The 21,254-nt window shown below is 57.2% G+C and overlaps 1 protein-coding gene across 4 annotated transcripts; it reads left to right on the plus strand.

Moving 5' to 3' along the window:
- The first annotated feature begins 1,417 nt into the window (after positions 1 to 1,417).
- Positions 1,418 to 18,076, plus strand: RPRD2 (regulation of nuclear pre-mRNA domain containing 2). Of its 4 annotated transcripts, XR_014176580.1 has the most exons (13): positions 1,419 to 1,778; positions 6,645 to 6,774; positions 8,115 to 8,215; positions 8,658 to 8,735; positions 9,239 to 9,291; positions 9,573 to 9,699; positions 9,856 to 10,031; positions 10,384 to 10,675; positions 10,999 to 11,298; positions 11,602 to 11,799; positions 11,909 to 12,889; positions 15,213 to 15,319; positions 17,737 to 18,076. XR_014176580.1 is itself a non-coding variant. In XM_081968031.1 (12 exons), the coding sequence occupies exons 1-12, from the start codon at positions 1,469 to 1,471 to the stop codon at positions 15,218 to 15,220; spliced, it is 2,754 nt and encodes a 917-aa protein (XP_081824157.1). In that variant the 5' UTR covers positions 1,419 to 1,468; the 3' UTR covers positions 15,221 to 18,076. The 4 variants fall into 4 exon arrangements, 3 of the variants coding, with proteins under 3 accessions (XP_081824156.1, XP_081824157.1, XP_081824158.1); XM_081968031.1 differs by having other exon boundaries at positions 15,213 to 18,076; XM_081968032.1 differs by lacking the exon at positions 15,213 to 15,319.
- The last annotated feature ends 3,178 nt before the right edge of the window (positions 18,077 to 21,254 follow it).

Below are 21,254 nucleotides of genomic sequence, written 5' to 3' on the forward strand. Positions count from 1 at the left end.
ACGCCAAGGTTTTTGACTTGCCAAACCAGAGAGCGAGTCTGTCCTCGGAGTAGAAAGCGCCTTTAGAATGCAGATTCGGAGAAGAGGGACGCACAGAGACCCTTGCCCAAGTATTTGGAGTTGAAAGCAAGGGGTGCAAAGCTGGATTTATCCACTATTGGGAGCAAATCCCCCCCCAATTTTTGAGGGGTGGGGCGGCGAGCAGAGAACCAAAACCCGTTTGCCAGCCGTGAAGACGAGCCTTTGGCGACACGGTTAATCTTGATTCTCCTGCTGCTAATTTGTTTTGACCGAGATGTTTTGAGAGACGTCAAGTACATCCCCGCTCCTCTTCTTCCTCCCCTCCCCACCTTTCCATTGGGGTGCCGGGTAGGAAAACCAGGGGGGGCGCAGCCCTTGGAGGCACGGATTGCTTCCACGGCCAAGGCTTCTGGGATTGCCAAGGCCACCCAAGGAGGCGCGGGGAAGGCGAGCGCCCGCGAGGCAGGAGCTGTCCAGCGGCACCAGCGCTGCGTGACTTTCCTCGCTTTGAAAGAACGCGGAAAAGAGGACAAGCGAGCCGGTGGTGCTGGGAACCCGGGGATCGGATTGCACGACCCGGGGACCAAATGCAACTGCAACCAGACGTGCGACTTCGGAAGAGGGGAAACGTGTAGAGCCTCCGGCGTCTTCGCTTTCTGGGAGACCGAATAAAAAGCCTTTTACCTTTGCATTTTATTTAAGTTCTCCGGGGCGAAACGGCATCCGAGTCGCATCTTGCAGCCATGAGCGGCGTTGCCTTCTTTTCGGTAGTCGAATGGCCCCTGCGAAGGCGGCTTCTGGACCGACCACGAGGAGCCCCCCACCCCCACCCTCCTGGCTCCGAGCCTGCGGAACTCGCGGCCACCGCTACTTCCCCCGCGACCGATTCCACCCGCGGGGAGGCTCCCCCGGGGCGTTTTCCTGATGGAGAGGTTGGGATTCGCCCGCCACTCCCTGGTGGCCGCGGCAGAAGCCGAAGAGGCGGCAGCGGACGTTTCGGAGTGCGGAAAGTGGCAGGGAGACCGGGAGATGAAAGGCCTTAAACTTCGGCTGCAGGCTGTATATTATATATATGCTATATATTATATAGTCTTTATTGTCATTGTACAAAATAAATACAACGAAATTGGTTATTATTTATTAGTATAAATTTATCATTGACGCTTTGCCGATTCAACGGATTCTTCCTTTAGGGACTCCGCTCGGGTGCAAAAAAAACAAAAAAAGCCCGTGGCTTTCCGGGTGGTCTCCCATCCAGCCGCCTCCCTCCTCCTCCTCCTCCCCCCTCCTCCCTCCCCCCTCCCCTCCTGCCCCGCGCGGAGGGAAACCGGCTCCGCGCCTGCGCCTGCGCCTGCGCGTGTGGCGCGCGCGGGAGGCGGGGCGCGTGCGCGTGCGCAGTGGCGCCCGCCCTGAGCGGCGTTGCTGGTGCGACCGAAGGGGAGGGAAGATGGCGGCCGGCGGCAAGGCCTCCTCCGCCTCCTCCTCCTCCTCTTCCTCCTCGTCCTCCTCCTCGGCCGCGGCCCCGTCGTCGTCCGGCACGGCGGCCTTCTCGGCCCCCTCGCCGCCGCCGCCTTCCTCCTCCTCGTCCTCGTCCTCCTCCTGCTGGTCGTCGTCGGGGCTGGAGGCGTCCCTGGACAGGAAGCTGCAGGCGCTGAGCAACACCATGGAGTCCATCCAGGGCCTCTCCTCCTGGTGCCTGGAGAACAAGCGCCACCACGCCGCCATCGCCCGCCGCTGGATCCACTGGATGCGCCGCTGTGAGTGCTGTCACGCCGGAGGTTCTCCCCGCGGTCCGCCCCTCTGCCGCGGTGGGTGCGGGGGGGGGGAGAGAGGGGAGGGGAGCATGGGCACCGGAGTCCTCCCCGCGGTCCGCCCCTCTGCCACGGGTGGGGGTGGGGGCTGCCAGGGTTCCTTCCCAGGAGGGGAGTCCTCCCCGCGGTCCGCCCCTCTGCCGTTGTTGGGGGGGGTTCGGGAGGGGGGATCCGAAGGTGGGAGGGGGGGAGAGAGAGGGAGGCGCCCCCTGCTTTGCTTTGCCTGGATCTGGGGGGGAGGGAGACGGTGGAGAGGGGGCTGCCCTGCAAGCACTGAGCCAGGCTGATGCCCCCCCCACCCTCACCCCTCCACGGCCATGGGAGCGGCCATCCCGTCAGGAGGCCCCGGCCGGAGTGGCATGGCGGCAGCTGGACCAGAACCTGACCAGAACCATCGAGCCTTCCTGGACACGGGTCACCCCCGTGGACGCTTCCCTTGCAGTGACAAGGAGGCCTTCAAACTTCCCCGCTTTGAGGCTGGTGGGCTTCAACTCCCAGAATCCCCCAGCCAGCTCTGCTTCCTGGTCTTAGCTCTGCCGGCTGGGGGATTCTGGGAGTTGAAGCCCACCAGCCTCAAAGCGGGCAGGTTTGGGGACCCCTGACGGAGGTGGTGCACCTACTCTCCCTTCTCTTCGTTCCCATCCTGGGCTAAGCAACAACAACAACAACAATTTGCCATTGTCGGTGTTTCTGTGTCTGGCTGGCCGTTCACCAGCATGGCAGGCCCGGCAGAAGAAGGGCGGGAGGAGAGGAGTCTGCCCTCCTGCCTTCAGGATGGTGTCAAGGTGCCACCTGGACTCCCAGGGGCGTTCAGAAAAACCTTTGTCGACCTTTGAGGTGTGTGGTGCAGAGGGTCTCTGCTTCTTCTCTTCCGTGGCTGGTTTTTCCGAAGGGAAATATTGGGGAGGAGGTCTGGTGAGCTCATAAATAGGGCTGTTTTGCTGAAAAGGTTGGGGGCAATTTTGCTGGTGGTGCTTGCCACTTTACGGGAAATGTTTAGCTGGTTTCTGGACTCATCCTCGTCTTTTAAAAATCCCCGTCACGCCAGAGGTTTATTGTTTTTTTAAAGGAAAATTGCCGTGCTTTTGGAAAGATTGTAAACGTTGCTGTGGGCCAAGGTCTAAAGTCTCCCTGTTCCTGAATGGTCCCTTCCAACCTGCTGCCCATCCTCCTAGTTGGGGGTGCGACTCCCCAGATGCCAGAAGGTGGAGAAGGCAGACCCAGACGGACAACGTCTGTGTCTTTGGAGAAAGAACGAAAAACGGGTTTTATGGAGGGAGCGTTAAAAATATGCTAATCTGAGTTGTGAATGAAATAGCAGTGCCGGATGTCAACAGTTCTTGGCCATTGCCTGGATCAGCTTCTGCCCCCCCCTTGATTTCTCTCAGGAATTGGAGAGTGGGTTTTTCTACTCAGGTTCTCTGAACTGTCTTGCGAATCCAAAAGTTGGCTTTGCCCGTCTCTGCTTTCTCTGGATTTCTGAAGGTTGGGAACGGCTTCCAGGCTTTTCTCAGAAGTTGGGGGATCTGGTGACCGGCAGGAAATTGTGCCTGCGAATGCGATATTGGCTTGAAATATCACATAACGGTTAAAACCTTGAAGGGCTGTGAAGTGTTTGCCTCAGCCGCATCACCCCTGAGGGAACATCCCCACCTGCAGCACAATTAGTGGCCTCGTTAATTTCACTTGGATTTCCACCCAAGGCTTAGAATGGGGGTTATAAAAAGGAGTGTCTCTCCACTTTCTGAAAATGGCAAATGTGTTCCTACCACGGGCCACAGGTTTCCATTTGACATTCGTGTTGCTGACCACCCCAAGGACAGCCGGGCAAAGCACTTGCAAAAACCCTTATGAATGGCCTTAGACACAGACAGGGGTGGGAGTGGCATAGAGGCTGCCGTAAAAGCAGGTAATTTGCCATTTCAACAATGGAATGGGACAGCCGCTGCGCTCCAATTTAAGGCAGTTCTTGGGTTAAACTCTCAGGGAGTTATATCTTTATGGAGTTAAAAGAACAGAGCCTAAACTTTCCATAAGGTGAAAAAAGGAATATTGGCCAGTCTCTGGCAGTTTCGGATGGGTAGGAAACGGGCCTCTTGGCTGCAGAATGAGGATGTTCCACTGGGGGAAGAATGCCTCTCCCCTATACTGGCTGCAGGGTTCCCTAAAGGTTTGTGCCCACCTAAACCAGCTCCCGAAAAGGATTTCCTTTCTCAAGAGCGGAGCTGGCTGGAAACACGGGCCGGGCTGGGGATGCTGAGTTAGGCCCCTTTGGGAAGCGGGGCTCAGGCCAGACTGAGTTGCTGGGTTGCTGGCTCTTGGAGGGCAGAGAGATGCTGTGGCTGTGTGGTGCGGTGGCACCTCTGTTGTACCTTTTGATATTGGCTGGCTGGGGGATTCTGGGAGTTGAACCCCAGGCGTCTTGAAGCTGCCTTGCAGTATTGCAGTTTTTCAGGGTGGCCGTGCAAGATGGAGAGAGCGCATGAGATTGGAGGAGTCTGGTGCCGCAGATGCCTTGAGGCTTTGGAGCTGATTTGCTTGGGGCTGAATGAGGGTCACAGCACAGGGGGTGGCTGGCTGGAAAGGGTCTCCAGAGGGGAGTCTCTGCAGCTTGAGCCTTCCGAGATTTGGGGGGAGGAGGGGTGTCTTGCACCAAAACTCTCACTGTGTCCCTCTTGCACAGATTTGTCCTTGCACGGCTACGTAGGAATTCCTAAGGCAATCTGTGCAAATTGCACTTTGAAATGGCAGGAGAGTGGCTCTAAACATCCCTCCAAAGGCCCATCAGAGATTTGCTGTTTGATACACGGGTTGTGTCATTGTTTATTTAAAGGTTTTCTTCCTCCAAAAAACGAACCTTGAGTAGTTTGCAAAAGAGTGATCAGGTAGTTCCTGACCCCTCAAAGACACAAGGAAAATGGCTGGGTTTTTTTCTTTTAAATAAGTGATTGGTTTCACAGCAACTCCAAGGCAAACCCTTTGGGGCCATTGGCCACCCACCCCTCGGCTCCCCTCATGCGTAGTAGACACAACGTCCACGGCTTGCAGGAACTCCCAGGTGGGAACCCTGACAGCTGAATGACCGATTGTCTGACCCAGGCGCAGGCGTTCTCCCTCTGCAAGGGGTGGAATTGGTTGCCCTGTGAATGGAGGGCATCGCTTGGGCACTCAGCCCGGCCAGGAATACATTTTCTTTGAGGTGCCACAGAACATTTGCCGTTGGTCACTCTTTGAGGCGGGGGGGGGGCAACAGAAATCAACTGAGCTGGAAGCCTGTCCAGCTGCCTTTGAACCCAACAAGGATTGGAATAATTTGTCCTGTGGCAATCCGGGAAGGAAGGTGGGCCGGCAGGACAGCAGCCCAGGGCTAGGGGGGCATTTCAGCAGTCTGCTTGGTCCTCGCTTTGCCAGGGACTTTGGCCCCTGCAGCCTGGCACAAAGGATGCCTTCCCTGCCCCTGGTAAGGGGACGGCTGAGGGATATAATCCGGAGAGGGTCAGCTGTGGTGCTGGTGGCCAGAGCCTCTCTTCTTTCCTGGCCCAGTGAGACAGCTGATGGGAGCAGAGCTTTTGCAAATGTTCAGCAAATCCCCCCCCCCCCCAGTTCTAAGGGGAGACAGTGCTTTGCTAGGTGACTCCATGGGTCTGAGTCTCCCTGGCTGGCAATCCGGATTATTTTGGTAAAGCAGGACCCTGTGCCCACAGGTGTAAGATAGTCAGGCAGCTCCTCCTTTCTCTTGGGAAGGAGAAACCAGGGGCTTCAGGAAGAACGGTGTGTTGGAGAGGAGGGGCTGCAACGGCCCCGATGTGATCTTGAAGCTGTGAGGCGCATCCAGGCTCCCCTCGAAGGAGGCTCCCTCCCCTTGGGATTGAGGTGGGGTTCTTTCTCCAGCCGGCCACCTCTGCCGCCCCTGGAGCAGATGGAGAGGGCAGGGGGACCCTTTTGGAGCCTGGATGCGGAATTGCGCCTCTGCTTTGCTGTTGAATGCCTGACGCTGGGGCTGGATAAGCCCCCTGGGGGGCGAGCAGGGCGTTTCTCTTGGGCCCACTCAGCTACTCTCAGGTTTTGCTAGGCTGCTCCTGCTGCCGGCTGGGAACGATGGGTGTTGTTATCCCACCACTCTGGCAGCCGGAAGAAAGCTAGTATGTAGGCCAGTAGGAGAGGCTGCTGGCCTAACAGACCTGGGGGCAACGGGTCAAGCGACCTCTGCAATTGGCCCCAGCAACTGTGTTCTCACTAGTCGGAGGATGGGACGGATTGTGGCGCAAGGTTGGACCGACAGTGGCAAAGGAATCTCGGGGCTTCCCTTCTGGGGGGGTCACCCAGCAAGTGGCAGCCACTCAGGCTGGGGGGGTGGCATGGAAGGGAAAGGGGGGGGGGTCTCTTGTTGGGGTGGGGTCGGGGATGATCCAAAGGTTTGCCATCACTCCTGGCAGGTAAAATGCCCAGCCCCAAGACGAGCAGAGGGCCTTGGGGTGCCAGGCTTACCTGCCCAGGGGTGGCATTCCCTGGGCTCAACAGGGCACCCCAAGCAAAGGAAAGCCCCCCTCAACCCCCCTCCCCTGAATCTGCAGGCCATGTGTGTGTGTGTGTGTCTTTTGAAGGAGAAACAGAAGCCCTGCAGATTGGTGTTTAGGGGGGGGCAGTTTTAAAAGGTAGCCCCCCCCCCTGCAGATTTGCAGCTGGGAAGAGCGGCCGCATGGGGGATAAGCAGGTGAAGGGCGGGGCTGAAGAGGGGGATTAAAGACGACCCGTCCGAGGTCAGCTGGCCCGGTTGCATGACACCCCCCTCTGCTTCTCTTCTGCCCCCAGCCGCCTTCGCTCACCGACTGAACCTCTTCTACTTGGCCAACGACGTCATCCAGAACTGCAAGCGGAAAAACGCCATCGTCTTTCGCGACACGTTTGCCGAAGTGCTGCCTGAAGCCGCTGCTTTGGTGAAGTAAGTGGGGGCTCTTTGTCAGCCGTTTCTCTGCTCCTTCCTCCCGGGGCCCGTCTGGCTGCATTGGCCAAGGTCCGTGAAAGGGCCGAAAGGTGCCGGACAGAGGGACGGGGATTTGCTGCTGGAGGGGCGTCCTGGGACTCAGCCAGAGCGTCCGGCCTCTCAGGAAGCGGTTGTGGTTCTTAGAAAGCTCCAAAGCTTTGCCTTGACGGAAGTTTCTTTGGCAACAGAGCCAAAGGAGGTGCTTGTTTCTTTTGGTGGTTTTATTGCCAGTGGCTGCAGTCCCCTCTGGCCACTCTGTGCCCCTGGGATCCCCTCCAATCTCACCTGCGGAGGCGAGGTGAGAAGGGAGCCTGGGAGCCTTCCAGCTAAGTCAGAGATAAACGCTTTAAAACTTGTATCGGAAGCAGCCCAGCGGCTCTTAACTTGGAAAGAGGAGGAGGAGGAGGAGGAGGAGGAGGCTATGGCAATTCCCCTTTCCCTGGTCGGTGGAACTCAGATGCAGGTGGGCAGGGGGTCGGCCCTCCCTTCTGCCCCACTGCCTGGAGACTGTGCTCAGCGGGGTCTCCTGGGGGTGGAGAGAAGACCCTGGGTTTGTGGAAGGTTCTTAGGGCAATATTTGGCTTTTCTCGTGGAAGGTTCCGATACTTTGATGGCGTAGTTTTAACCCACACGTTATTTCTTATGGCCTGGTGTGCTTTGACTGACTCCAAAAACCTCCGGGGTTTTATTTCTTTTAGAGGGGCATCCGTGACGACCAAAATCCGGGCTGGCCAGTTGGGTATAAAGCCATGTTTCTCTACCTCAGCAACTCTTAAGGGGGGGATGGGACCGCTGGTGGCTCCCCGGGGGGGGGGGGTGAGTTTTTCTTCAGGAAGGAGCTTTCTCCCACTCCTCACCCTCCATGGAAGTGCTGGTGAGAGGGATTGCTTGGGGAACAAGCTTTGTGTGATGCTCCTCTGGTGCCCTTCGGTCCTTTAGCCGTTTCTGTTCTGTGGCAAAGTTCTCTCTCTCTCTTCGCTTGGAGAAACCTCGGTTCTCCTTTTCCAGAGGCCTCCAAAATCTCTTCAGTCAGGCGACAGTGCTGTGAAGTTCAAACATTTGGGGGAAGGGGGTGTTTCTTGTTTGTCCTCCTTGCTCTGAGATGCAGAGAAAGTCACTGGCAGATCAGAGCCTCTGCTTCCTTTCCTCCTCCTCCTCTATGTTACTGGTAAGATGCCCCCTGTCGTAATCTGAACCCTTGCCGGAATCTGAGTTTGAGTGGATTTCGGTCCTCGGGTAGAAAATGGCTCTTCCAGAAACGCAGCAGCCCCAACCGGCCTCCTCTCTGTTGTTTCCAGAGATCCATCCGTCTCCAAGTCTATAGAGAGGATATTTAAAATATGGGAAGACAGAAACGTGTATCCAGAAGAAACCATTGTCGTTCTAAAAGAAGCTTTGAGTAAGTTCCCCTTCGTTTTCCTTTTTTCCCTGGGCCTCTCGTGCTTTTCTCCCTGGGTCCACGAGCCAAGCAGACTGAGTCGGGGGCCTTGAGGCAACCGCACGGACAGGAGGAAGCCAGCTCCGAATCCTTCTCTCTCCGCAGTGTTGGCTGAAACTCTGCTCTGTCCCTAAAATTAGTCCTCTTGAGTAGCTCACTGGCCTGAAATGGCTTTTCTCTGGTTCCCCTCCTGGCCCTTTCCCAGTTTGTCTTCTGGAGGGTCTCAATATTTCCTTCCCTTTTTACTGTTGTGCTCAATCTATATTCATTGGGGAGCAGCTCATGGAGTCAAAGCAGAAGGGCCCTTCTGGTCCTTCACCGTAGCCCCCACCCCACCCCTCCCCCCTGGCCCCCTTCACTCCGAGGCACCCCGGAGTCCAGCACACACAACCCTGTTTTCCAGGCTCCACTTTCAAATCCCAGAAGCAGCAGAAAGAAACTCCCAGCAAACAGCCAACAAAGTCTTGGAAGAAATCTCAAAGTAAGGAACTCTCAGGTCTCAATGGGGCAGCCAGAGGCCGCTTTGCAGAGGGGCCCCCTAGAAGCTTCCAGGGGGCCCCCGTCCCCCCATTTGGCATCCTCGGAAGAACCGCCCGCTCACACGGCAGGGATGTTTCCTGCCCCGCCTTGGCGGGCGAAGAGAAGGGGAAGGCCTCTCTGTCCCTCGCCCTAAGACAGCAGTCAGGATGGGCTGCCCAGGTTCCGCCGAAGGAGCCATGAATCTCCCCAACCTCCACTCTGAAGCCTCTAACCCACCTTCCCAAAAGGGCCGCTGGGGGCCTGTAACTCCTGGCCCCAGCCCAGAGCCTGCATCGGCCCTGCAGGCAGAGCGACCCCTTAGCTTCCCTGAGGGAGGTCAGGGTCACATCCCAGGATGAAGACGAGGAGTGGGATGAGGCGGAAGTGCTGGGGGCGGCTTGGGTTCCTTTTCTAAATGAGATGCTTCTCCCTCCCTCCCTTCCTCCCTTCCTCCCTTCCTTCCAGCCTCCACCAATCCAAAGGCAGCATTGAAATCCAAGATCGTAGCAGAGTTTCGGGTAAGTCCAGTAGCGGGAGAGATTATATCTCGGCGCAGCTTGAGGGTCACTCAAGGTGGGAGGTCGGGGGGCCCTTGGATTGCGGGCAGAGGAGGGAAGCTCCAGCCGAGCCTCTTCCGAGGCAGACGGAAGCCCAGGAAAACCTCCCCTGTTGCTGGCAATCAAGCCAGGGGGTCGGTTCGCCCCTTAGGGGAGGGGCTGCCCCCGTCCTGGGGCTTCCCTCTTACCTGGGCCTGGTGGGGCAGGCTGGGCTCAACAGGGTCTCCGTTCCCCTCCTGCAGCCGCAGTCGCTGGTGGATGAGCTCCTCTCCCACAAGCTCTCGGAAGACCAGATCGAGCTGAAGGAGAAGCAGCTGTCCACCATGAGGGTGGACGTGTGCAGCACTGAGACCCTCAAATGCTTAAAAGGTAAAGGGGGGGGGAAGGGACCCTCCGGCGCCCTCAGGGAGCAGCTCCGTGGTGGGTTGCAGGCGGTCCACCCGGACGGAAGGGGCAGGGGGGCTGCCCTATTTCCCTGGCTTCCCCTTCTTCGCCCCAAGCGCTCCTCCTCTCTCGGCCTTTCAGACAAAACTGGAGGGAAGAAATTCTCCAAGGAGTTCGAGGAGGCCAGTGCCAAGCTGGAGGAGTTTGTCAACAGCCTCGACAAGCAGCTGAAGGACGGCCCTTCGCTGACGGAAGTCCTGGAGAACGCCGGCATCTTCTACGAGGCCCAGTACAAGGAGGTCAAGGTGGTGGCCAACGTGAGTCTGCAGAAAGACACATGCACACACCCGCACACACACACACGCACGCGCGGGTCAAGGTGCTTCTCGCGGGGAAAGGTCCATCAGGCTTCCTGCTCTTCTGTCAGGATGGCAACAGAAGCCGAGCCGAAAGGGCCGGTCTTCCCCCAGAGCCGGTGTTGTGCTGTGCCTGCTTTGGGTGGCCTTCCGAGGGGCACCAGAGACGGGGCCTCCCTCCCTCCCACCCTCGCTCCCTCCCTGTTGCCAGCTCAGGTGGTTCCCTCCCCTGCGAGGAGTTCGCTTCCTCTGTGCCCAGGGGGGGGGGGAGGCGCTTCTGACTCTCCTCTGCTTTCCCCCCCTCCCCCCTCAGGCGTACAAGACCTTCGCCAACCGAGTGAACAACCTCAAGAAGAAGCTGGACCAGCTCAAAGCCACCCTTCCTGACCCGGAGGAGTCGCCCGTCCCCTCGCCCAGCATGGACGCCCCCTCCCCCACGGGCTCTGAGTCCCCATTCCCAGGGATGGGGGAAGAGGAGGCCGCCCCCTCGCCCAAGGTGGCCGCGGACAAATCCCCCTCGCCAGAGCTGGCCACAGACAACCGGGACGTGGAGGACATGGAGCTCTCCGACGTGGAGGAGGAGGAGGAGGCCCCCCAAATTATCGGTAGGGACCCCGGAGGGGAGGAACCGGGTGGGCGCCCAATGGCCGGTGGAAGGGGACACGCACCAGGAGTGGCCCCCGTGGGGAGGCTGACGGACGGGTGGAAGCAGAGGGCGACCCTCCCGGGTTTGGCCTTTCCAGCTGCAAAACATCTGTCTGTGTCCCAGATGGAGCGGGGCCGCTTTGTCCCTGGCTGCAGCTTCCTCCCGCCCTCTGAACTGGCTCAAAGCCCCACTGCTTGGGGGGGGGAGGGTGTGGGGGGAGGTTGATTTGCAGGCTGCCCAGCGAGGCTTCAACGACCTGCCCCCTTTTGCCTTCTGAATTAGTGGAAGAGAGGAAAGAGAAGCCGGTGGCCTCCACCCCAGCCCCCGCCAAGACGCCCGAGAGCACCTCCAAGGCTTCCCCACTGTCGGCGGCCAGCCCGGCAGCCACTGCGTCCTCTGGAGCGCCCCCGGTGGCTGCTCCCGTGATGGCCCCCACTCCCATCGCTCCTCCGGCCCCCAAGCCGGCCATCCAAACCCCTCTTCCTCCGTCGCCCGCTCTTCCTCTGCCAAACCTGGCCAACGTGGACCTGGCCAAGATCAGCTCCATCCTCAGCAGCCTGACGTCCGTCATGAAGAACACAGGTGAGGGAGGGAGGGAGGCCGAGGGTCCCCAGGTGGGTGGCCGGAGGGAGAGGAGGGGCTGCCTTCCTCCCCCCAGGCAGACTCAGCCAGCTTGGCTTTCCAGGGGACTTGCAGGTGGAAAGGAGGCTCACCTGTGAAGAGGCGAAAGGGCAGAGGGGAGGGAAGAGCCGTGAAGACCCTCTTGGTCTGCGGTCAGATTCGCTGCCTTCCTGGTCTTTGTGGGGGTCCTCGGACGCTGGGCAGAAACCCTTCAGCTGAGACTGGCTCCAGAAGGCTCACCTCTGCCCCCGTCTCTCCCTCCAGGGGTCAGTCCTGCCTCGAGGCCTAGCCCCAGCACCTCGACGAGCCCCTCCTCCCTCATGGGCGGCTTGAAGACTCCCGGGACTCTGGGGGCCTCGCCCAACCCCTTGGCCAGCATCCTCTCCAAAGTGGAGATCACCCCAGAGAGCATCCTCTCCGCCCTCTCCAAGAGCCAGGCCCAGGCCGCCCCGGGATTGCAAGGTAAGGGCCGACTCCCCCCGCTGCCCCGGGTTCTAAGTCTTGTTTTATGTCTGTGATACAGTCGTAAATTGAAGACTGCCTGATTAACAAGCTTCTCTTCCGCCCCCAGGTTTGTCCTCGTTTCTTCAGAGCGTTGCTGGGAACTCGGGGCAGCCCAACGAGACGGGCCCCCAGAGCTCCTCTCCGGCCCCCACCAACACCCCGACGGCTTCCGGAAAGGGAAGGAACGTCTTGTCCACCACGCAGCCCTTCATGCCGCAAAGCCTTGGCTATTCCCCGAATTCCTCCTCTTCGGCCGAGGTTTCTTCCACCTCGGTCAACAAGATGTCCTCCGGACACGGCCCAGGGCTCTCCGGCTTCAAGCCCCCCGCCAATTCCCTGGACTTCCCCAGCTCCCAGGCCCCCAGCCTGCCCCTCCGGCCGGTGGAGCCCCCGACCCCTCAGTCTTTGGAGGTCTCGGAGACCAAGATGGAGCCGGAGCCCACTTCGCCCAGCCTGGAGATGAAGATCCATAACTTCCTGAAGGGGAATCCGGGCTTCAGCGGCCTGAATCTGAACATCCCCATCCTGAGCAGCCTGGGCTCCTCCTGCCTGCCGCCGGAGAGCCAGTCCTCCTCCTCGCCGGACTTCAACCGAGGGCCCACCAGCACTTCCATGGACAGCATAGATGGGACTCCGGTGCGGGACGAACGGAGTGGGACGCCCACGCAGGACGAGATGATGGACAAGCCGTCCTCCAGCAACGTCGACACCATGTCCCTGCTCTCCAAGATCATCAGCCCCGGCTCCTCCACCCCGAGCAGCACCCGCTCGCCCCTCCAGAGCCGGGACGACGGCTACGCGCAGGAGCTGCCCAATTCCGCCTACAGGCCTTTCAGTCTGAGCCGGGATTCCCCCGCCGGGATGTACAAGCCCCCCCCGGACGGGATCGAGCTGCCGTCCTCGCTGATGGGCTCCCCCCAGGAGAAGTTCTACCCCGACACCTCCTTCCAGGAGGACGAAGACTACCGCGACTTTGATTACTCCGGCCCCCCGCCTTCCGCCCTGATGAACCTGGAGAAGCAGCCGGCCAAGTCCATCCTCAAAGCGGGTAAGCTCTCCGACCCCTCGGAGTACCCAGCGGTCATGTCCAGCTACCGGCCGAGGCCCTCGGGGTTTGGCCTGAAGGGGCCCTTTCCCCAGCCCGGCCGACCTCTCCACGACCAGAGCGACAGCTGCGATCCTCTGCCCTCCACGGGAATCTATGGGAGCTACGCCCTGCGGGGAAACGACTCCGGCTCGGACGCCTCCCCAACACCCAGCAAGAACGACGCCTTCTTCCCGCCGGATTCCAACCACAGCGGCTTGCCTAAACCCGCTCAGCAGCAGCAGCAGCACTCGGGCCTGCTTCAGAAGCAGTACCCCGACTCCCCCCACGTGGCTCCCCAGAGGTCCCTCTTCTCGCCTCAAAACGCCCTCCTGAGCCCCACCGGCCGACTCCCGACCTCCAACGCGGAGACTTCCGTCCTCTCCGGCATCTCGGCCACCTCTACCATAGAGTTCAAGAATATGCTGAAAAACGCCTCCCGGAAGCCCTCCGAGGAGGGCAGCAAGCTCTTCGGCCAGGGGCCCAAAGGGGGCGCCAGCGACGTGCCCGGCCTTTCTCCGGGAGGGGAGCTGCTGAAGCAGGCGGAGGAGCACTTCCGGATCGAGACCAGGGTCTCCTCCTCCTGCCTAGACCTGCCCGACAGCACGGAGGAGAAGGGGGCGCCCATCGAGACGCTGGGCTACCACAACATGGCCAGTCGGGGGATGTCCGGGGAGCCCATCCAGACGGTGGAGTCCATCCGAGTGCTGGGGAAGGGCAGCCGGGGCCACGGGCGAGAGGCCCCCCGAACAGGCTGGTTTGATCACGGCCCTTCGGGTGCGACAGAGATGCCCCCCCTGGGGTCCGGAGGCGGCGGTGGGGCCGTGTCGAGCTTCCAGAGCCAGTACAAGGACCGGCTGGGCTCCTTTCAGGAGAGCGTCAGCAACTTCCGAGGCGGGGGCTTCGCTGCCCCCTTTGACCGCCACGTCCCACCGCCTCCCCTGGAGCACGGGGCTTCCTTCCCCAGAGACCAGCTGGGGCCACCGCCCTCCGGCCCCCCGGCCCTCCCGCCCAAGGATCTCAGCACCCTCTTCTCTAGGGATCACTCGGTGCCCCCTCCACGGATGCCGGCGGTGGATCGGCCCAGCCCCTTCCCCAAGGAGGCCTCCTCCCCACTGACACTGCCTCACGGGGTGCCTCCGCCCCCGCCCCTCGAATGCAGCGGGGTGCCGTTCCCCCCCCAGCCGCCCCCGCCCCTTCCGGTGGAACACGGCGGGGTCCCTCCGTTCTCCAGCCCTCCGCCCCCTCCCGGAGACCTCGGCCTCCCCTTCCCGGCTCCCCCCATGGCTTCCGAGCACGGGGGCCTCCACCAAGGAACGATGAAGGAGCATTTTAGCCTGCCGCCGGGAGCCCCCCGGGATCCAGGGGCCCAGCCTCCCTGCGACCACAGCGGCCAGCCCCTCGGCCGGGGCCGGGAGGGCCTGGGCATGGGGGCCCTTGCCCGAGACGCCCTGGGCTCCGGCCTCTCCGTGGGCTCCCCGGTACCCGCTCAACGGAACGGCACCAACCGAGGTGGGCTGGGGCTCAGGAACCAGCGGCCGGATTTTAGGCCCCGGGAATTCTTCCTCAACCGAGACCCCTTCAACAGCCTGAAACGGCCCCGGCCCCCCTTCGCCCGGGCCCCTCCCTTCTTCATCCCCAAACGCCCCTTCTTCCCTCCCAGGTACTGAGCGGGGGAGGGGTGCCCGAACTCTCCAGAGCAGTGCAACAGGCACTCCCCCCCCCTCGCCCCCCCCCTCTGCCCAGACTGAAAGGGCCTCCCATGGCTGGAGGGAACTCCTCTGCCACAACACACACCCATATATATATATAGATACATATATATATATATAGATGCATATATATATTTTGTTCTGTTCGTTACTCGATTTTCTTTTCCTCTTTCCATGTTTGGCCTCCGTAGAGGGGAAGGGAAGCTTTTTTTGTTTTTTTTTCTTCCTGCAAAAGTAATTTTGAAAGTTAACCTTAAAAAGTGGTTGTTGACAATAAAAGCTTTCCGAAGTGACTAAATTAAATTTAAAATGGGATTTCTTTTTAGGATCGGAGCTCCAGAAGGAAAGTGGGACTTTAGCAAGCCCTCCCCCACCCCCACCCCCCTCTGTAACTCTTCGGGTAAACAGTCCACAAGAAGGAGAAGCCCCCCTTCCTCCCCTCCCCCAATCCCCTCACACCCCTGTTCTCCTCCTGCCTCCCTTTCCCCCTTGCTGGTTCTCTCTTCTGCTCCCTCCTCTCTCTCTCTCTCTCTCTCTTTCTCCCCCCCCTGGCTAATCTTTCTTCTCTTTTGCAGCCTTGTAGGTTTTTGACCGTTCTCATGCCCGTCTCCAGTCGCTGAGGACCAGAATTCTCTGATGGACTCAATTGCTTTTGCTTGGTCTGGAGACAGGAGACCAGAAGGTGGGCAGTGGGCAGGCCCCCTCCTCTGCCTTCTCTTGGGGTGAGGGGGGGCTTGTGCCTCGTGGGAGCTGAGTGGGAGGGGGGCGAAGGGGGCAGACTAGGTCCTGTGGGGCAAACCCACCTTCTCCCCCTCGACCAAACCAGGTTTTGCTTGGTTGGAGGCCTCTGTTGCCCCTTCCCCTCCAGAAACCTTAGGAGTGGGCTGGCTTCAGTCAGAGGGTCCATGCAGATCAGCTCCCACCCCCCACCCCCAAAGGAAGCCCCCTGAACTTTTCCCTCCCTTTGGTTTTCTTTCTTTCTTTCTTTCTATCTTTCTTTCTTTCTTTCCCCTCTTCCTAAAATCCAGCTGGTGGGAGGCACAGAGGTGGTGACGGAGAGATTTGAAATTTAAAAGGGGCGGGGCGAGGTGGAAAAACGGATGCAGGGGCCATGGGCACAGGAATGGACAAAGTGAAAAAAACCAAGAATTGGAGTGCCCTGCTCCTCCCTCCCTTCCTCTTTCCTTCCTTCCTTCCTTTCTTTTTCTTTCTGGAAAAACCCCCTCCAAACCTCGAAGTCTCTTAGTCCTGTAGTTTTCCCCCTCCCCTTTAATCAACAGGAACCCGGTATTTTAAAATATATATATATATATATATAATTCAGTTGTGCCATTGCACGTGTATTTCAGCCCTGGTGTTTACAATAAGATGTACGGTTTTGATAACACTGCACGGATTTCAGAATTCCTGGACAACCCACCCACCCACCCCGTGCCCCCTTTGCTTTCTCCTGTTGTAAGCCTGGGCAATTCTTACATTGGCTTCTTTTTTTTTAAAGCAATTTTCTCTTTGTTTCTCCTTGTACGAAGTCTGCTTCCCATAGCCAATATTTTGCAGTTGGGTTTTGGTTTTTTTTGCCTAAGTCAAGCACCTGGAAGAAGGGAGCCCACGAAGAGTCCGGTTTCCCATGGCAGGAGGGGGACTGTTACTTATAAGGTCGATGTTTTGAGGTTCATAGTAGGAAAAAGTTTTGAGTTTTCAGTTCTGTCCTAAGCTAATTTTACCTGTCTGTCGAACGAGTGCTTAATAGCCACCCCTTCCCCACATACATGGTCTGGAGATCCTGGGGGGGGGGGGGGGTTATGTCCCTGCCCCCCCCTCCCCCTAGTTTGGGCCTGATTCCTCCCTGGGAAAAAACCTCCTGTTTTCTCGTGCAGCTGAAGAAAACCAGCTGCGTGGCTGCTTTGTACAGCTCTGCTTTCCTGCATGGCTTTGGCCCTCCTGATACAGCTTTAGTTGTGGGAGCTTTTGGGGAGGTGGGGGGGGAGGAGAAGCCCACTTGCGCTCTATATAGCCCACCGAGGCAAAGAGGCTCCCTGCCCTAAACAGTCTCACGGGTGGCATCTCGGCTTCCAGATGTAAATGCCTTGTGCCAGATGAGCCAAAGCCCTTGCTGTCCTCGGGGTGCCCCTTATTTCGCCTGCCCCCCCCCCTTTCTCCTGGCACTTCTGTGGATCTTTGGGGCACGGTGAGCTCTTGTGACTCCAAAGGGCTCCCGGTTCTTAAAATTGCCACCCAAAAATAGAGAACTTTTTGGGCAATTAGCAGCAATGGAATGGAAAAAAAAAAACTTTTAATGGTAAAACTGTGTCGTCTTCTCCTCCTCCCCCTCCCCCCCCAGCCCCGGTCACTTTCTTTTGCCCCCCAGGTTTCTTGCTTTCGCGTTAAATCGTTCCCTGTTAAGGGACGGGCAGGGAACATACCTACAAGGTGTGTAGAGTAGCAAGACAAAGCAGGCTTCTTCGGAAGGAGGGGACGCTTCCCGATCTGGCTTGTTTTGCCTTTGCTTCGCTGTTCCTTTTGCATTTCACTGGAGGGGAGGTCCGGAGGAGCCGGAGGACAACAGAAAGGAAGGAAATTTTGCAGCTTTTCCCTGTTTTCCCAGAGAACCGCCAGCGTCTCTGGGAAGGAGCTGGGAGGCAGGGGATTGGGCCCTTCCGAGACGGGAGGTTTTATGAAGGTGGGGAGAGCCCCCTTCAATCAAAGTAGGTCATTTGGGGGGGGGGTGTTGGATATCAGCAGAGAGAGATGCCTGCAGGGCAATATTTAAAATGAGGAAGGGGGCCCTTTGGAAAACACTGTAAATAACCATTTGCTGTGCTTTTTATTTTTGTGCCTGTTTAAAGATCTGGGTATTGTGTTGGCTTGACTTACTTTCCAGTGTTTTCTTGTGTGGGGGGGTGGGGAAGGGGGTAGAAACAGGGAGGGAGACTGGAGAATCTCTGTGGGACACAGCAGTCTCTGCATTGTACATGAATACGTTTAATAAAATGACTAGTTTGAAGGTTTTGATATTCTTCTTGTAAATAAGCCCTCCCACAGGTATCCAGCAGGTACGCAAGGCTCCCCGTTGCCTGCCTTCCCTCTCTTGCTCTGCAGAGTAGAATTCAAGCCGGAAGGTCCCTCGCCCACCTGCCCGCCTGCCGGAGAAGACCTGCGGAGGAACGAAGTGGCTGTGATGCGAAGTGGGGGGGCGGGGGGTGGGGAGCAGAGAGCCACCACAGAAGGAAGAACGTGGGCAGCCCACCACCACAAGATCCACAAGGCACGTTTCCTGGGGAGCTTAGACTGTTCTGATTTGTGCATATTGTCTATAGTTTGGAAAGGGTGCTTAGAAAGGGTGCCGTTCACAGAGAGAAGCGAGGCACCTTGGAGGCGACTCAACAGCCTTCCTTCCCTTATTTTTGTAGTGCATATTAATAAAGTGTTCTTGACCTGGTGTTGCCTCCGTTCATAGAGCCCGAGGGACGGCAGTCCTTCCGCCCTTGGCTGCCGACGTTGGTTATAAGGCTGTCCGGTGATTGATCCTACGTGTGCAGGTCAATTGCGGCTGCGCTTTGTGGTTGGATGTTGCAATAACTTGAATCGTTTTCTTCCCCAGCTTCTTAAGGATTCTGAATTGATGTCCAAAATGCAGGCCTGCTCGCTTGGCTCTCAGTCTAACCTTCCTTCGCCTTTTTCTGTTGTCAACTATGTTGCTGTTATTTATTAATTTTTATATATTTATTAAAAGCTGTCACTTTATCCTTAAAAACAAAACCATGATGGGGGTAGAAGGGACCCACTGCTCGGGTGGAGGGGAAGCAAAGCCCAGCCAAAAAAGGAGCTCCGTAAGACGGTTATAACACTTTGAATGAGTGAGGAGAAATGTGGGTTGCAAGCTGCTACCACCTTCATCTGCTCCCAACTGCCAGGAAGGGGGTGGGGGGGGGGCGTGGGAGGTGTTGGGTACGCAGGGTTGCAGTTGTGCGTTCTGGCTTGTTATGGCTTGGCTCTTTGGGCCTTCATTGGGGGGGGGGGGGGTTGGTCTGGTGCCAAGTGCAGCCCTTTTCATGGAAACCCGAATTTCGGACAGGAAAATAGGCATTTGCTGTAAAATAATTGGGGCTGTGGCAGGAAGGCAAATCGCTTACCTGAATCTGGATTTACAACCCTCAGCCCCGTGTCCCCAGTCCAAGGCCGAGAAATAGCCTTTCCACCAGTCCTTTTGTTATTGTTTTCGAGAGGTGCTCTGGGGCTGCACCTTCCACCCAAACATGTTATGCGGGCATGTAGCTCTGCACTCTTAGGTGGCTTTGGGGGACCCCGGAATTCCTCTTAGGAGGATGGGAGCGCTGGGTTCCTTTCCCATGCTCCCCCCCCCACGCCCCCCCAATTCTAGTTGTACCTGCTGAGCAAGGAATATGTACCTGGAATATGGAAGCCACCCATAGAGTCCTCCCGCTTCTTCTCATTTTGGTCCAATATTTATGCTCAGGTTGCTTGCATAAAACACTCCAAAAAGGGCAAACCCTTTGAGGTGAGGAAGCACCACAGGGCCTCCACGGCATTTCCTCAAGTCAGTGCTCTTTCTGCAGCCGAGGTGTTCCCACAGCCCCAGTTCGTTTGGGATCGGCCTCCGCCACACTTGGGCTGCTTCTGCTAGTACGGAAAGGCGCTTGGCCAGTTTTGCCAGGGAGAGTCAGCCGCTGGCAAAACTTGGTGAGAAAATCGCCTTCCTAGCATCCTTGGACGGCAGAACCAAGTGGCGAAAGAACCACTGAAGGCTTCTAATTTTGGGCACGGAATTGACTTAAGAGTGGCAAACGGGTCCCAGGACTGGTGATCTGGGGAAGGCTGCAACCAGGATGTCTGTGGAGATTCTCAATCCTTCAGGTCATGGTCTCCCCAAAGGTGCTTTTCAAAGGGCAAGTGGACTTTCTTAGTTTCTGAAAACATCCTGCCTCTCATCCGAGTAGCTTCTTCAGTTCTTCACTGAAGAACTGGCTTTCCCTGCAGAAGCTTATTGCATGAGAATGTTTCCAGGGAAAGAAAAACAAAGTCCAGTTGCTTTTTGAAAAGCACCTTTGGGACAGGATCTTAGGGAAGGGGCCTCCTTCGTTGCTTGGCGTCCACTTTCCACCTTGGAGTGAGCAAAGCCAGGAGGCTGATGGCTGTTAATGCTTTGGGCCATGCCCTCCTCCGCTTCCTTGAAGAAGGGGCTAGAAAGCTGGCCAGGACTCAAAGTGCCGCCTGACTTGTAAACTGGTAGAGCACACCTCACTTCGAACCCCTTGTGTTTAAGCTTTGCTAAGCCCTATTGCTGGGCCTGCTTCAATTTGGATTGGCTAAGGACAGGTTCCCTGGGGAAGCTCAAAATAATTCTGCTGCTTCAAGAGAGTTGCTATAAGGTGCAAAAGGCCCAGCAAGCGAAGCAAATGGGTTGATGCCATTAACTGACCTGGGTTAGTTTTAAGGGGCTGGATGCTTTTCTGGCTTAATGTGTTGTGGGAACGTGGCCTGGGTTCACATTAGTTGAAGGGGGAAGCCAGGGACTGCAGTACAGGAGGAAATGATGGGGTGGAATTGTTGGTGAAGGCCATTAAAGCTACAATTTTGAACACAATTGCGTGATAGTATTTTCTACTGATCTGCAAAGGTAAACAAATGTGCGGATGGAAACCTTGGACTTGGAGGAGAACCAAGGAAAAGGCCCTCTGGAAGTTGGCAGTGTTAGGCTTGGTTGGAGGGACCAGGCCATGTGGCACGTAGATAGGAGTTAGGCGTGAATGCATGCCAAAGCCCTTGGCTGCCCTATGTAGATTTGGGGGGTTCTGGGTGAGAGGAAGCTAAGGGCTCTTTTTTTTTTAGATGGATTACAAAAGGGATTCAAGGCAAGGATTGTAACTGGGAAGTCGCTGAGGGGCTTCCTTTTGTCTATGTGGGAAGGGGATACAGAAGTGACACCTTGAGATGTGGAGTTGGGATTTGTGATGGAGGCGCCTTGGGAATTGCTTGGCTGTGACTTGGCCCGCAGAGTTGTCATGATTGCTGCCAATCCAGGGCCTGTGCACGTAACATCCAGGGCTGCAGTGTAATTGGCTTGATTGTGTGTAATCCCTGGCTCAAATATGTGCTGATGTGTGAGTGGGAAGACCTAGCAACCTCCACATCTACCTTGGCTCGACTTTGTTCTCTTCCGCTCTCCCTTTTGATTGTTTGAATGGATTCATAATGCCAACAGGATGTCTGCTTCATGTCAAGGCTATCATTTGCGGGTCTGCTTGTGCAACTTAGTTCTGCGTTCTTTTTTCTCTACTTTATCAAGACAGGCATCTGATTATTACTTTGTTTTTTATGTCCATTTGTGCTTACCAGTTTAGAAGTGAATGGGGAAGAAAGGTACCGTTTGGGTGGTTTCTTGTTGTGTCTTTCTCTGAAGGCCCATTGAAGGAACTCTATGCTTTGTGATAGACCGGGAGAAAACTGCTTGTTCAATGGATGGACTGATTCATTTTGCTGATTCTTTTTTCTCTTCTTGGGTCCCAAGAATGCAATTGTAACAACCCATTCTGTGGGGAAAGCCCTGTTGAGCTAAGATGGGATCAGGTGGGCAGTGGCCTTGTCAGGCATTTGGG

Source organism: Natrix helvetica (assembly GCF_964273705.1).
Source record: "Natrix helvetica genome assembly, chromosome: 16".
Lineage (NCBI taxonomy): Eukaryota > Metazoa > Chordata > Lepidosauria > Squamata > Natricidae > Natrix > Natrix helvetica.

What these genes read in the sequence shown, in the direction of transcription:
- RPRD2 (XM_081968030.1), top strand. Translation starts at nt 1,469, where the DNA reads ATGGCGGCCGGCGGCAAGGCCTCCTCCGCCTCCTCCTCCTCCTCTTCC. An exon ending in AGATCGTAGCAGAGTTTCGG is followed by an intron (nt 9,292 to 9,572) that starts GTAAGTCCAGTA and finishes CCCCTCCTGCAG; the next exon opens with CCGCAGTCGCTGGTGGATGA. An exon ending in GGCCGCCCCGGGATTGCAAG is followed by an intron (nt 11,800 to 11,908) that starts GTAAGGGCCGAC and finishes TTCCGCCCCCAG; the next exon opens with GTTTGTCCTCGTTTCTTCAG.